Here is a 14,850-nt window from a genome sequence, read left to right as displayed (position 1 = left end):
TTTGCTCTTGGACTTTGCGCGTTGGTCGGTGGTCCACGATGGGCTTGATGAGAGCACGTATTCTTCTGGGTGTTTATTTCTTTGTGAGATGATTAATGATGCAGGGTCACCAAAGGTAGTATGAGAATAGTCTTTTGAATTTGTTGCTCTGTTTTGTTGCTGCGCTTTCACCTGCAGGGCCGTCTCCGTCTCATCTTCTATTTATATATCACCGGCAATGGCCCCGTTTGTCTTAACCACATATTCATCCTTCAATTGTTCCTAATACACACACCATAGAACCATAGAAATATATCCTCTGAAATTAGCGATCACCATTACCATTCAAATATGACAGCCCCAACAGCCAATCCACTTGACCAACTCATTCTCGAATGTCAAAACGACCCGGTACCTATCTCCAGCCTCTCCTGAATGCCACAGACTCCGAATCCAACTAAGTCCGAAAACTTCTACAGACTGAAATTCAAACCCGATATGAAACCCACCGCCGCGACAGAAATGCACGGTTCAAGACCACACTCCTGAGCCAGGATTTCAAGGGATGGCAGACCGACGAGATTCTACGGAAGCTGCTCGCGCAGGAGACCCAGAGAAGCGACTCTGACAGCGAAGGCTTCGTCGATCCCCGGCATAATCTCAACTGTTTGGCGTTGCCGCCGCGGCATATTCGTGATCTGGTGGCCGAGATCCAACGGGATATTCGGGATGTTGCGCCGAGTTAGTTTTTCCTTGCTCCCTTTTTCCTTGTGTCTTTTCTCGGAGGGGTTTGCGCGAGCTACTATTCCATCGGAACTGGTGATGAGATCTACGGGCTCTAGATTCTAGATATGCTAATGAGCTAGATGTTGATACGTAACCAGCGATGTGGTTTGCCCCGGCACATTATCTGCACATGACCACGCTGGAAGTCGCTCCCGGGCGAACCGAAGAGGAGATCAAGAGTCTCTTGGCTCAAATCCAAGGGAGCGGAGGGGTTTCCGAGCTAGCGGACTACACATTCGACCATCGGACGCGGTTGATCAAGCCGATTGTCAGCTACGATGCGTCTGCAATGGCCTTGAGTTTCGTCACGGCCGCGGACGACGGGTACACCTATCACCACCTGCGACGAGATATCTACAACGGCATGGCGGCGACGGGTGTCTCCCCAGTCTCTAGGTATATGGTTCCCTCTGCGCATATCACCATTGCGAGATTTATCACCCAGGATGGGTTCCTGGTAGATGGTTCGGGGACGGATGCGGCACGAGTGGTTGACCGGGAGCGAGTGGCGGAGTTGGTGGAGAGGATCGAGCAGATCAACGTGAAATTGCGGGAGAAGTACTGGCCGCGCGAGAGGGATGGAAATGCTCCGGCGGAGGGAGACTGGATCGTTGGACAGGAGGGAGGACTGACGTTTAAGAAGGGGATGTCATGGTATGGGGGAGGCGAGACGGTGATCCAGGGGAAGGGGTTTTGATCTGAAGAGACATGACGACAGCAGCAACTGAACATGAACATGTAGATTTGACGGATAGAGAGACCAAATGCGACTGACGTATTCGATGGATAGCGAGCCCTGTGATGCCTGGGGCAGCCACCGGCAGTCTTGGCGCGGCACACCAGATCGGGTTAGCGCCCACCGAAATAGGGTCTAAGCGAACGAAATCCCACAACCCACGGCCAGCCGACTCGCTCTTCCCCGACAAGAGACATCCATCGACCAGCACCTTCCGCGATCCGGCCAAGTCAGTCAAAATGGTAAGATAATGATCCTCGTTGCCATCCATGCTTGCAGCTTGTTATTTTGCTTCAATCTCGGAATCCCGGACTTTGGAGAATTTGTGGTCGAACAACCGGGGATGCGATGGGGAGCCGAGAAATGCCTGTCCGGGTCAACGACAAGCGTGGTGAGAGCGATATTGAAAAATGCGAATGTGATCGAACGACTTGCCCCGAAATCGCTTTCCATTTGAAAGAATCGAAAGCGAAGAACCGATGACGTTGGGCTTTTGCGCTCTTTTAAAGAGCGAGATTTTGATACGACATCCCGATGAACACCTGAGGAAAGTGCGATCGGATATAAAGATTTTTTTTTCCAATCACCCAGAACGCCACCGTCATCGATCACTTGACCCTTCCCCAACGACTTTCTTTTGCAACAAATTAACTCGACAATTGAACATGATACAATTCGACATCTTTCTCCGACGGACGGGACTTTCGAGACAAGAAAAAAGCTGCAAGCACATGGACGATGCTTCTAAAAGCAGGCGCTGATAAGTGATTTCTCGCAACCAGGTCAACGTTCCGAAAACCCGCCGGACGTACTGCAAGTCCAAGGACTGCCACAAGCACCAGCAGCACAAGGTTACCCAGTACAAGGCTGGCAAGGTAAATGCGCCCGACCTCGAACACTGGCTCCGCGACACATAACTCATGCGTGTGAATCTCTACAGGCCTCGCTGTCCGCCCAGGGTAAGCGTCGTTACGACCGGAAGCAGAGCGGTTACGGTGGTCAGACCAAGCCCGTCTTCCACAAGAAGGCCAAGACCACCAAGAAGATCGTCTTGCGTCTGGAGTGCACTGCCTGCAAGGCCAAGAAGCAGCTCGCTCTGAAGCGTTGCAAGCACTTCGAGCTTGGGTACGTTGACCCCGAAGATAGACATTCTCGAACTTGGAATGTGGCCGATGCTAACGATTGTGATTCTACAGTGGTGACAAGAAGACCAAGGGTGCTGCTCTTGTTTTCTAGATTTGTGTTTTTCTTGTTCGGCTCTGGGTTTCCTGTTGCACAGGCAGCTGCTCCGGCGGAGGGCATACGACTTTGGCAATGGATAAATGAAATAGGATTTCATACTCAAGAAAAAAAAATACCAAAGAAAGCATATGGCTCCTAGTTTATGAGTCTCTTCACGAATTGAATTCCCGGATTGAACGAGTAAGCTTTATGCATGTGTCATACCGGCCTTCTGGCCTGTAGCTTAAGATGCTATCGGGTTGAGTTGCCTACGAGCGTTCGGTCGGTGATGTCCAGAATTGTCTTATTATCCCCCCACACTATTCCCGTCGGGTGCTAGTAGTATCGATCTTCCCTTGGCCTACGTCCAAGACTTCGGGGATATTATATTGGCCCGTCCACAAACCCTATGGATATTGTTGAACTTCTCTGCACACGAGCTGTACCATATTGTCGGTGATTTTGACAGATGTGCCAAATACAATTCTGGCTGATCTTTCTTGAACTCACAGACCATGGGCTTCCGTCCTAGTCCACTATTCATAGACCAAATTGGTTTGCACATTTGAGATCTAACCCATTGCTCCGGTGTTCCACGGGTCGCCTTTGTGAGAGATACGGGACGGCATCCCAGCTGCTGCGGGGTAACGTCCATACGACATTCCTTTCCTGCAGCCTCGGTGGAGATTCCCCCGGGATTGCCAGCTACGGACATCGCTTCCCCCCAGATCGTCGTCTTCCATCCCATGTTGAACGTCGGCCCTCCTCCGAGTGGCTTGCTGGCGTCTCGTCACCCTCGGCTTGTCTTGTCGGTCTGCCCTAGATGATATGATATGCACGCATTCATATATATACCGCCACCCTACCCTATATGGTAATATTAGGTGCCGGCCCTTTTTTGATCATTGTCCCAGCTCCTTGGCTCCAACTGTGATCGCCGTTCGCAATCATGGCTGGCTGGTATTCCTACGGTGTTGCGCTATTTGCCGCCATCGGCACGTTTCTTTTTGTAAGATAATTGCCTTCTATTAGATCTCATGAAACCTGGCTGTAGGGTCTATGGAGTCATCCTAACGAGGACAGGGATTCGATACCGGCATCGCGACGACAAGTAAGTGGGCAAGATGCGATGCGATGGATTCTTGTGTCTCTTGAATATGCGGACTCGGGCCTGTTTCGTCTAACCGATTACTGGCAGCGATCGCCCATCAGAGCTGGATCGATTATATGGATGAACCTTCCGAGGGTTTGACCGGTGCTGTAAGTTCGGTCTGAATTGGCAGAGTGGCTTGTGGAAATCGAGTCAATGCTAAACGCTTGTTTGGTACAGGTGGTTGCCGTTTACATTGCCGGCGAAGCTGTCGGGGCGCTGACACAGACGGCGATTGGCGACAAACTGGGTCGCTTGCGGTTCATGGAGTTGATGTGTGTGATCGTGACTATTGGAACTGTTATTCAGACCGCCTCGGTCAATATCGGGATGTTTCTTGCCGGTCGTGTACTGGCTGGTTATGCTGTGGGGTGAGTCCTGTGCAACTGACACGAAGGTACAAGGCGAAGGAGGACAGATTCATAGTTAATCATGGGAACAGGGGAATGGTATCCACCGTACCGATCTACCTCAGTGAGATCTCAGACCCACGAATCCGCGGCCTCATCGGCGGCATCTCAGGCTGCGGCATTTCCTTCGGCACTATGGCGTCTAACTGGGTCGGGTACGCCTGCAGCTATGCCCCCTACGGTCCCGTGCAGTGGAGACTGCCCCTGGGCATCCAGATCCCATGGGGTATCATCATGTTCTTTGGGCTGATTAGCTTCATGCCCAACTCGCCGCGCCATCTGATCCGGAGCGGGAAGGTCGAGCAGGCGCGCAGCGAGTTCAAGCGGATCCGCAGGGATCTGGGCTCGGATGAGATGCATCGGGAATTTGCGGTTATGCTGGCGCAGATCGAGTATGAGAAGGAGAGGGAGATTACGTCGTATCGGGAGATTTTCAAGTTGTTTCGGCATCGGGTGTTGGTGTGGGTTTGCCTGTCGGTAGATTTGAAATGGAGGAAGGCTGATATCGAGTCTTTCTAGGTCTGTTGCTGTTCAGACGATGACGAGCCTTACTGGTGTGAATGTGATCCAGGTAGGTATTTCCCAGTATGGGACTAATGGGACTTTATACTGATGGGAGGGGGTTATCCAGTATTATCAAAGTATACCTCTTGTCCAGCAACCCTCGACATGCCCAATGACTAACAAGTTACAGCAATTCTATACAAATCCCTTGGCATAGACTCGCATACAATCCTGGCCCTAGCAGCAGTTTACGGCACCGTGGCCTTCCTTGTCAACAGTCTCACGACAAAGTACCTGACTGATCAATGGGGACGCCGAAAGTCAGCATTCCCTCATCTTTATCTCTGTTCTTTGTCCTGTATAGACTAACAGCAATTCAAAACAGGATGCTCATCTCCGGACTCGCCGGCATCGTGGTCGTCGAAATCTACGCCGCCGTCATGCAGCACGTGTTCCAAAACACCGATAATCGAGTGGGGAAGGGATTTGCGATTCTAGGAATATACCTCTTCGTCGTGGCCTACTGTATGTGCTATCAACCGAGTCTCGTATCTCGAGCTACTAACATGATATGTGATCGTGACATATAGACGGCATGCTGAACAGCACCACCTGGCTCTACGGGGCCGAGGTCCTGCCCATCGCACTGCGCAGCAAAGTGATGGGTCTGGCAGCGGCGTCGCATTTTATCGTGAATGTCGCCAGTGCGTTCTCTCTCTTCCCGCATAATTCGTTGAAAAGAAAGCCTAATTGAAATTCGATATGAACTATAGTCACCGAAGCCGGGCCCAGTGCATTTGCCAACATCCACGAGAACTACTACTACGTGTTTGTGGCCTGCTCGCTATTCTTTCTGGTCGTGGCATACATCTACTTCCCGTATGTTGCACCGTCGTTCTTTGATTGGAGATCTTTGATATGATTAGCTTACTGAAACAATGTGGCATCTTTAGGGAGACAAAGCGCAAAACACTCGAGGAAATTGCGGCTTCGTTTGGCGACAAGGTTATTGCGCCGGAGGATCGGGGGGTGGAAGGTTATGGGGACGAGGAGGATGACGATGGGGATGATGGAGATGCGAAGCCGCGAGCGAGGGAGGTGGAGGGATGAGAGGAATTCTGAGGAGTTCGTGTGTGTAGCTTGTGACGAGAGTGCGGGTGAGGATAATTATTATATTTATTGATTGATGAGTTGGAAGGGGATATGGCGGAATCAAGATGACTGGACCCGGTCTCTGCCTGAGGCAATAATATAAAGCCTGAAAGACAAGGCATCAATCCAGTGGAATCCTGCTCCACAAGCAGCTTCAACACGGAAAGCATGGCTACGGCGGCAAAGCAAGGCCGCAGACAGGTTTCCAAGCCCCGAGCGAATGATTCTAGAAACAGATAGTGACCCCGACAGTGGCTTAGATCCCTGAACACTTTCCCGCCTTGCATACTGCTGCAGAGTGGCGAAAGTTGTCCGACAATAGTGGGGTTTGGCATGAACTGGCAGGTAGGACAAGGGCTGATGGGACAGAGCTTGCTCTTTGCTCGGAGGGGGGTGGCTTGTTTTCTCTTCTCTTATTCTCTTGTTGGTCGTAAAAGAAACAAGGCACGAGAAAGCCAGGGAAAGCTTGCAATGGTAAGGTTCAGGTCCGACGTCTACCAGGTTCATTCCAGGATGGCGGGGTCAAACACCCATAAGGCACTAGGAGTCTCTAGATCGACATTAGCTGCAACGTTGGATATTTTTACGGAGTACAACACCACACCGAAGGAAGCACGGTAGTCGTTCAGATAGCAGGTTCGATGGCATCCATCCATGGTCGACGGACGGGAATAGAGACCGGATTCCATGGAAACGGTCTCCACCCGTTCCAGACTTGCGACAGAATCATAATACTGCGTACCTGAAGTATCCGGGAAGAATCAACATCAGTGCCCAACGGGAAACAGAGTTCGACTGCGACAAAGACGGGCAAAACGGGGCGCATCTCGCCCGGCCTCAGGTCCTTTGTATCCGTGACCCCATGAGGTCATCATTAGGTAGCAGATAAATAGCTCTGGCCTCGTCCTATTGGAAAGAAGTGATCTTCCTGGGATGACTTGCATTGTTGATCTTCCTGTCGCGGACTCGACTTCCATCGCAGGATCGTGAATCGAAAGGGTTGGACCCTCCATCTGCCGTTGCCCGAAGCGGGTTTTTCTTCGTCACGAGGTTCACGTGGTGTCTTCTTTGCCCGAGTGAGTTTTCTCTTTCCTTCGCTTCTCTTCATCATCAACCGTTATTGTGACTGCCAGCCACGCGGATTCCCCCATCCGTTCCATCCGGTCGGACAAGCCCTGTACTTCTGTTGCCTCATCCACTACCCCTCCTTTTCTTTTTTTTCCCATCAATTTGCCATCGACTTCCTATTCCTCTGCCTCGAGCGCCTCGAATCTTCCTTCTCTCGCCTCCCCACCCATCCCACCACTAGTCGATCAATTGCCTCGTTGCCTTCGTCACAGCCTCAGCCTCGCTCGCTCTTCTACCCCACCTCCCTCTTTCTTCCCTCAAGTTTCTTTTTCCCCAAGTTTCAGCTTGATCTCCTCCTCCACCTTTCTTTGTTCCATCTTCCCTTTCTCGAATTCCACCTCCCCTTCCTTCTCCCCGCCTGTGATTCCTCATCCTCATGTCATACATCTACAGAGAGCGCGAAAGAGACCGCGATTGGGACGAACCTCGTTCTTCGCCCGTTACCATCAAGCGTTACGTCATACCCCCCGAGGACGATCGGCGCGACAGAGACTTGCTGTATCGCCGCGAAGACCCCATTTCGGGTGACCGAGAACTAGTGATTCGCCGGCCCACTGACCGAGAAGACCCCGTCATGGTGCAACGCTACGAGCGTGATGCCGACTACGACTCACGCGGTGGTTATGACTATCGCTCCGAGAGAGACTACTACGAGCGTATGTACTTACTTTTACATGTCCCCCGTCTCCCAAATGGATAGCTTATTAAGTACCATGCAGCTCGTCCTGTTTATGCCCCGCCCCGTGAGTCCGACTATGAAATTGTCCACCGACCCGAAGTAGAGCGTGATCCCGGCTATTATTATCATCGCCGTGTTCGTGAGTATGATGATGATCGTCGCTTCCGTCGGGAGCTCAGTCCCAGTGACTCGGTCTCTCAAGCTACCCGTCGACGCGATGACCAGGACTACAGCAGTGACGATAGCATGGTCTACGTTCGCAAAGAGACCCGTGAGGTCGACGATCACCCCCACCATCGACGCCATATGGCAGAGGGTGCTCTGGTCGGCGTCGGCGCCGCCGAATTGCTCCGTAGCCGCCGCAGGAAGGGAGGAGAAGATGTGTCCGATGGCATGGGTCGTATCGGCCGCGACGTTGGCGCCGGTGCACTGGGTGCCGTTGCCGTGAATGCTGCCTCGCGTGCCAGGGATTATTATCGCAGCAAGAGCCGACACCGTTCCCACTCGTTCGACGATGACCGCAGTTCTCGCTCCCACCATCGCCATCATCACCATAGTTACAGCCACTCCCGCCGCAGCCGCAGCCGTTCCCATTCGCGTTCTCGCGCCCGAACTTTCGCAGAGCTTGGCCTTGGTGCGGCGGCCATTGCTGGTGCAGTAGCCCTGGCTAGACAGCATTCAAACAAGGGGAAAGAAAAGGACGGGAGACGCAGTCGATCGCGGCATCGCCGCTCAGGTTCTGTGCGGTCCAAGGGACTTCCGGATGCTGAGAACCGCAGCGAGTCGCAGCGGAGAAAACACATGGCCGGCGCCGGATTGGCCGGTGCAGCAGTGGCCGGACTGGTGGAGAGGGCACGCAGTCGTTCGCGCTCTGGCCGGCACGCACGATCTCAGTCTCATAGCCGACTGAGGAAAGCGTTTCCCGTCGTAGCAGCCGGTTTGGGAACCGCCGCCGCCACGGGGCTGTACGAAAAACAAAAGGACAAGAAAAAGGAAGAGGAAGGTAGAGGCGAATCTAGACATCGAGAACGCCGACGCTCGAGATCCAGATCCCGCAGCAGGGCACCGTCGGACTTCTACCCTGATCCTGCCAAGGACTCAGCTGGCCTCATTGAGTACGGCGAAGACCCCGTGCATGGAAGCATTCCCGCAGCCCACTACTATGGCCGTCCCATGAGCTCCCAGGGATACTATTCCGACGCATCTGACCCGGTGGCCAGCGGAGCCGCGGGTTACGGCTCTAGACACCGGGGACGAGGCCGCAGCCGCAGCCGGAGTCGCAGTCGTGGACGATTCAGCAGCAGCTCCGATTCCGATAAGAGCAGGAGAAGAAAGAAAGAGCGCGGCGGGCTCCGCAGTCGCTCTCGTGACCTAGCTGAGGCTGCACTCGCTGCCACCGGAGTCGGATATGCCGCTCACAAGTATTCTTCGCACCGCAAGGATCGCAAGAAGGAAAAGGAGAGAAGTAGGGAAAGGCTGAGTAAGTTCTATTTATCTTCCCTCATAGCTTCCTGGTAACTAACCCCCTGTGATCTAGGATTTGATGAAAGAGACTCATATGATGACCCTTATCGTCATGAGCCCTACTCACCTTCCCCTTCAACGGCACCCCCGCCGATGGACAACCAATATTATCCTAACAGCAACTACTTCCCCCCACCACCAGGCTCTGCTCCTCGCCCCGCTGAGAACGTGGCGCCATACAACCCGGCCGATTATCCACCACCCCCTGGAGCGGTCCCGCCTGTGCAGCCATATGGTTATGGAACTCCTCCGGCACCCGAGCCCTACGCCCCTCGCCCCCGAAGAGCAGATGAGAATGTGAGTGCCGCACGGAATTCTTCCCCTCCTACAGCCCGATCACACGCATACGATGGTGGGTTCAGGGACTAAACCGAGCAATCGTGTTTCGTGTAGATCCAAAATCAGCTGACGCAGTTCACCCAGGTCTAAACTCGCATTCCCCAATGACCCCGCGCGCCAGCAGGAGACGGCGGTCGCGCACTCGCAGCCAGCCCCCTCAGCCCAAGTCCGTTGCGTTCAATCTGAATCCCGAGACCGGCCGACCCGTGGACGCGGGCTATGAATCCGACGATAGCGACTCGACCATAGATTCACTCGGCGGAAGAAGCCATGCTTATCGTCGTCCTCAACGCCGCCACTCCTCATCTACACCTCATTCTTCACGACCTAGACTTAGCGAGGACCATGACTCTGGACATGGACCTGAACATAGGCACAAAAACCATCATGGTCGCTCAGAAGACGAGAAAAAACCCCATAACAACAAAGACCCCGAAAACGATTCCGACTCGACCGTCGACCTACCCGATCGGTTCGACTCTCACGGTCGTCTTCTGCCTCAGCGCGGAGACGACCTGTTAGCGGATCGATTCGAGGATTTTCTGAAACGATTCGGCGATAAGATTTACGCTTGATCTTTTAATTCCTATCTTTCGGTTTCTCTCCCTCGTATTCGCGACCTGCTTTGGAAGATCTTTTGGGAGTTTCGTTTCATTATCTTGCCTGATCTTCTGATGACTTTGCGCTATTCTTCTGCTCGCTTTTGTTTTTATCCCTTCTTTTTTATGTTGACTTGGGTGTTTGGATCTGGATCTGGACTAGATTGATTGATTGCCCTAATGATGATTTCTGACGTTATGATTTGATGTGCTATATTATGATTGAATATGATATGATACTATTATTTTGTCCTATGGATCCCTGGATATCTGATCAATAGAGCCCAGACACAAGGAAATAAATCGGATGGGATAGAAAAGATATAAGCCAAGTATATCCAAGATGCTTATACAACTACCTATCTAGTATATACGCCTATAAGATCATTTACTCTACCTGCCATCTGTTCTGAACCAATAAACGAAAACAGACGGAAAACCCAAAAAGACATCAGAAAGCCATATAACATGATATGACATAATTGATAAAGCAAGATTATGTACAAGACATAATAATAAATACATACAAAGACAGACCAGGTTGACTGAAGCCTTGCCCTAGAAGGAGATCAACTGCGATATAAAGAGAGAAAAAAAATGAAAAGAAAAAAAAATGAATCAATCCAGCGCATCAGCGCATTCAATCCGTAACATCACCAACCAGGCGTAGAAAGAAAAAGACATCAAAAAATCTTCCTGGTCATGAATCGATCGGGAGATGTAGGTCTCGCTATTCAACCAATCGCAAATCTTCCGAACCCCATAAAGCAGCACCTAGTGCTAATTATCCCGTCCCAGGTATGTATGCATCCTCTAATTGAACAGAAAGTTTCCAGAACGACGCAAAAAACGGTCAAATGTCACCCAAAAATTGATAAAAATAAATAAAAAAGTGTATAAAAAGCGCCGTTGCTAATGCATACCCTGAATCAAAGTGTCTCTTTCAGAAAAAAGTGAAATGTGCCGTTTCTCCGTTGTGCGCTTTTTGGTGCAGCCGTTTCGTAAAGTAGAATGTCAGATCATCGTCACGTCATTCGGGCAGTGGTGTTCAAGGAGGGAAAAGAAAGCAAATAAAGCAAAGTGAAAAGAAGGATAGAAGGATAAAAAAAGAAAGTATCTCAAAAGGAGGACCGATCAGGGAGATCGCAGAAATCGACTGACTGGCCGATTCTAATCATTCCAGCAGATCCAGATGAGAAACCAGTGTAACAGAAGCCAATCAATGTACAACCGCATGATCCAATCGCCAGAACGGATCAATAGCGGGAAGAATGTGTAAGAGGGGAGGGTGAAGGTAGAGATCGAAAATAACAAGGGTAGATCAAAGATGCTTCAATACCCAAGATCAAAAAAGGAGTATTACCCAAAGGAGGGAGAAAGAGAAGTAGATGCAATTAAAAGGGATAGGGAGTAGGACGTGGGATCAAGCCCTAAAAGCTCGTCCGGTCATTCCAAGTCGCGCCCGTACAGACTCTATCGCCGATTGTCGGATGTCGAGTCGACGAGGCTTCGGAAGATCTCGACGATACAGCCTCGTTGTAGAGATACTGACTGTCTCATTCCCGCCAGGAGAAGGGTTGGGATTATCGCCATCGTCCGGTTCCTTGCCGTTGCTATCCGGTGTCACGTTAACGCTGGAACTGACTGAAGCCGAGTGGAGTCGGGAGCTCAAGGGAAGTTGATATTTGACAACGCCGCGAACGATCAGGTCAAACTGATGCTGCAGAACACGCTCCCATCGTTCCGTACCGCCTTCTTCTGTTTTGTTTCCGGGTCGAGCGAGACGGATTTGCCCTTGGGAGATCGACGGCGAATGATTCCACGGCGACGATTCAAACGTCAACGGAGAATCAAAGCGGAATACACGACCGAGAAGCATCGTTTGGGGATCACCTGCGGGATCAGTTGGGATAGGATCCGTTCCCTTATCAACACCGTCGCGAGATTGCATGAATGGATGATTCGATTGAGTCTCATTCACTACACAATCTGCTGCACCGCCGCCTGAGCAACGTACCAGGCGAGCCAGTTCGGATCGTTTTTTGCTGTCGCCGACCCGCGGAAAGTGACTGGTGTCGGAGCCGTGATCACGCCAGAATTTGTCAGTACCCACAAAGCGGCTTTTGGCGAAGATATTGATGTCCACGTCGTCGATTGCCACGGGAAACAGATTGGGGTTCACGGCTTGCACATTAAGGTCTAGCATGATCTCCTGCTCCGATGCGAGCACGTTTTGAATGGCAAGGACCTGAACGTCCAAAAGCGGTTTGGTGATAGCCACGATAAACGAGGTGGCACCTCCGATGATAGCCAACAGCAAAAGACCGATGACAACGCAGGCACCGTACCGCGAGAAGCAGTTGCGCTGGCGTTGCTGCAAGTACTCCATCTGGCGCAGACTCGCGCTGTTAGGCCGTCGATTACCATGGCGGCTCCGCGCCAAACGGGGTGACCCGACCAGGGGAGTCCGTTCATCGTCGGCGCCTTCCGCGTCAAAATCGTAGGCGTAGATTTCGCCCGCCTTCTTGGAGTTGGAGATAGTGCGGTAGTTGGGAGCTCCGCGGGAGCTGGGGTGGCGCGTCTGCCGCATCCCACTCCCCATAAAGTGGCGAGGTGACTTAACATGTCCGTGAGGTTGGATAAACGGCGATGACTCATGATCAAAGAGAGATGGATAGATATTGTTGCGTCCATAGCGTCCGATATGATGATGGCGAGGGGTGTGTGATCCGCTGGCATCGACCCTGGAGTGGCTGCGACCACTTTCCTCACCAGCATCCCCATCTGCGCTGCCAGCGTAGGCATTGTTGGTAAATTTCATGCTTCGCTTCCCCGTCACGCTATGGTTGCCGTCGCGCAGGCCTGCAGCACGGCTGCGGCCGGCTAACTGATCGACCTGGCTGGCCATAGAAGTCGCACTGGGGGTACGCGAGTGATATCGAGTTTGTCGAACAGGATACGGATCCGGAGGGTTGGACTCGTAGACAAAGGTTTCATCCGAGTCTGATACGTCGGCCTCGTCGACGGCGCTGGCGACCTTGGCTTCAAAGATGTCGGCCTTGGAAGACGCAGCACCGCTCGAGAGGGCGGCAGGCTTGCGGGCCCTTTTCTTTTCCTTTTTCGGGCGGATCGTTTCGGTGCTGGGTTTCATGCGCAGAGTCCCAGTGTCGACACGGCCGGAACTCCCACGATCGCCCGTCACGACGCCAAGAGAAACCTGAGGAATGGAGCTGACCGTCTCGGTCTCGACAATCATGTTGCGAACAGATCCATCCGCCGGTTTGTTGCGCGCACCGCTGAGCGAGGTGGTTGACCGTTTCGGCATGATGGTCTCGGAACCTCGGGGTCCCGTAGAAGCACGTCGGCGGCTCTCCCCAACGTGTTCCGAGCTTTTATTCCCTCCGCTCTCGCTGCCACTTTCAATGTTCGGTTTGGGACCTTTCGGGGTGGTCGGGTCTTCGTCGATTATCTGCAGCTGAGGCTCTTCCGGGGGTGGTTGATTCAAAATGGTTTCCGTGGACGGAGTCGACTGGTCACTAGCCATCTCCTGGACGGTCTCAAGGGCAGAAACGGGTCCATTATTTCTGTTCACAGCGCGGGGGGCGCTTCGATCGGGTTTCGCCGCAGGGTCATCGGCAGGAAGGAGGATCGATCGCTTGCTGGAGGTATTGGCAAGATGGGTCTCTTGCTCAGGTCGTCGAGAGGCGGCCCATAGAGGCATGGTAGGCTTTTCCGGGCTGAGTGCATCGGCCGACGGTTCGACATTGGGGGGAGGATTGAACACAATAGGCTTGGGCAGCACCTTTTGTACAGCAGTCGTGGATGGAAGGGCACCCGACCCGGTAGGCTGACTGGTCGGATTGGACCGTACGGGGCTGCGATCTTGACTGCCTTTGCGTGACCGAGAGGAGACGCGGGATTTTGAGGTCGAGTTGCTGGGGCGATGTACGGACCGAACGGGAGAGGATTCGCGGGAGGAGAAATTCGAATTCGTGGCCGAAGGGGGAGCGGAGAAGCCAGGTGATAATTTAGGCAACTGAGATGAGATGGTGGCTGAAGTCTGAGGGTTAAAGGTTGAACGTGGCAGTTCTTTCATGTCACTCCCACTGGCAGACCGCCGGGATGCAGTTGATGCAGCCTCATCGTTTTGGGCCACTCTGGATCCACCAGAGCGACCATTTGGGTAAGGCGACCTCTCGGACTCCGCTGCCATGGTCTCGGTCAGGCCAGTGTTTTGGCTGACAGGACTGAGAGAAAGTCAGGAGATCCGAGAGGGAACCGGGATAGCGGAAGTGAGAAGAGGAAGATTTCTCTCCTCCGACCTGCTAGTAGATTTCCCCCCGTTCTAGGTAAGCGTCAAAAAGACAGTCTCGGACAAATTCAATACAATCAAGGCCCAAAGGGGGCGCAAGTGACCGAGGGGAAAGGATCTGCCTGGTGGGAAAAAAAAAAAAAAAAAAAAAAAAAAGGCAAGAAATAAAAAATAAATAATAAAAAAAGGCGAAAAAGCGGCGTCAGGAGATCCCGGATTCGAAAACGACAGCGAGAAACAGAGACAGGTAAGCGGTCGACGCGTTTGAAACCCAAACGATCATCCGTTACACAGAAACACGTTACACGAATGACAAAGTCGAGGGACGAAT

The 14,850-nt window shown here is 52.4% G+C and overlaps 4 protein-coding genes across 4 annotated transcripts; 3 read left to right on the top strand and 1 right to left on the bottom strand.

The window, feature by feature from the left end:
- Positions 1-256: 256 nt before the first annotated feature.
- P170DRAFT_457457 (60S ribosomal eL42 domain-containing protein) lies at positions 257-2,890 on the top strand. Its single transcript, XM_024851719.1, has 6 exons — positions 257-390; positions 459-720; positions 864-1,375; positions 2,284-2,376; positions 2,442-2,626; positions 2,698-2,890. The coding sequence occupies exons 1-6, from the start codon at positions 331-333 to the stop codon at positions 2,735-2,737; spliced, it is 1,152 nt and encodes a 383-aa protein (XP_024702378.1). The 5' UTR covers positions 257-330; the 3' UTR covers positions 2,738-2,890.
- A 632-nt stretch (positions 2,891-3,522) lies between these two features.
- hxt8 (putative MFS monosaccharide transporter (Hxt8)) lies at positions 3,523-5,948 on the top strand. The gene is made up of 12 exons (XM_024849683.1): positions 3,523-3,731; positions 3,806-3,833; positions 3,921-3,982; positions 4,053-4,243; positions 4,315-4,743; positions 4,802-4,853; positions 4,914-4,923; positions 4,977-5,106; positions 5,172-5,311; positions 5,377-5,490; positions 5,560-5,665; positions 5,740-5,948. Exons 1-12 carry the CDS (start codon positions 3,672-3,674, stop codon positions 5,894-5,896), a joined length of 1,479 nt encoding a protein of 492 aa, XP_024702377.1. The 5' UTR covers positions 3,523-3,671; the 3' UTR covers positions 5,897-5,948.
- A 1,494-nt stretch (positions 5,949-7,442) lies between these two features.
- P170DRAFT_428301 (DUF3824 domain-containing protein) lies at positions 7,443-10,183 on the top strand (the record flags this gene model as incomplete). Its single annotated transcript, XM_024847835.1, has 4 exons — positions 7,443-7,722; positions 7,786-9,225; positions 9,283-9,621; positions 9,693-10,183. 4 exons carry the CDS (start codon positions 7,443-7,445, stop codon positions 10,181-10,183), a joined length of 2,550 nt encoding a protein of 849 aa, XP_024702376.1.
- Positions 10,184-11,630: 1,447 nt separating this feature from the next.
- Positions 11,631-14,420, bottom strand: P170DRAFT_362051 (putative phospholipid metabolism enzyme regulator; the record flags this gene model as incomplete). The annotated part of the gene is made up of 1 exon (XM_024844503.1): positions 11,631-14,420. The coding sequence occupies one exon, from the start codon at positions 14,418-14,420 to the stop codon at positions 11,631-11,633; it is 2,790 nt and encodes a 929-aa protein (XP_024702375.1).
- Positions 14,421-14,850: the final 430 nt, after the last annotated feature.

This window comes from Aspergillus steynii (assembly GCF_002849105.1).
Source record: "Aspergillus steynii IBT 23096 chromosome Unknown P170scaffold_6, whole genome shotgun sequence".
Lineage (NCBI taxonomy): Eukaryota > Fungi > Ascomycota > Eurotiomycetes > Eurotiales > Aspergillaceae > Aspergillus > Aspergillus steynii.
Note: the sequence above shows the minus strand (reverse complement) of the source record. Positions and strands in the feature narration are given on the sequence as shown.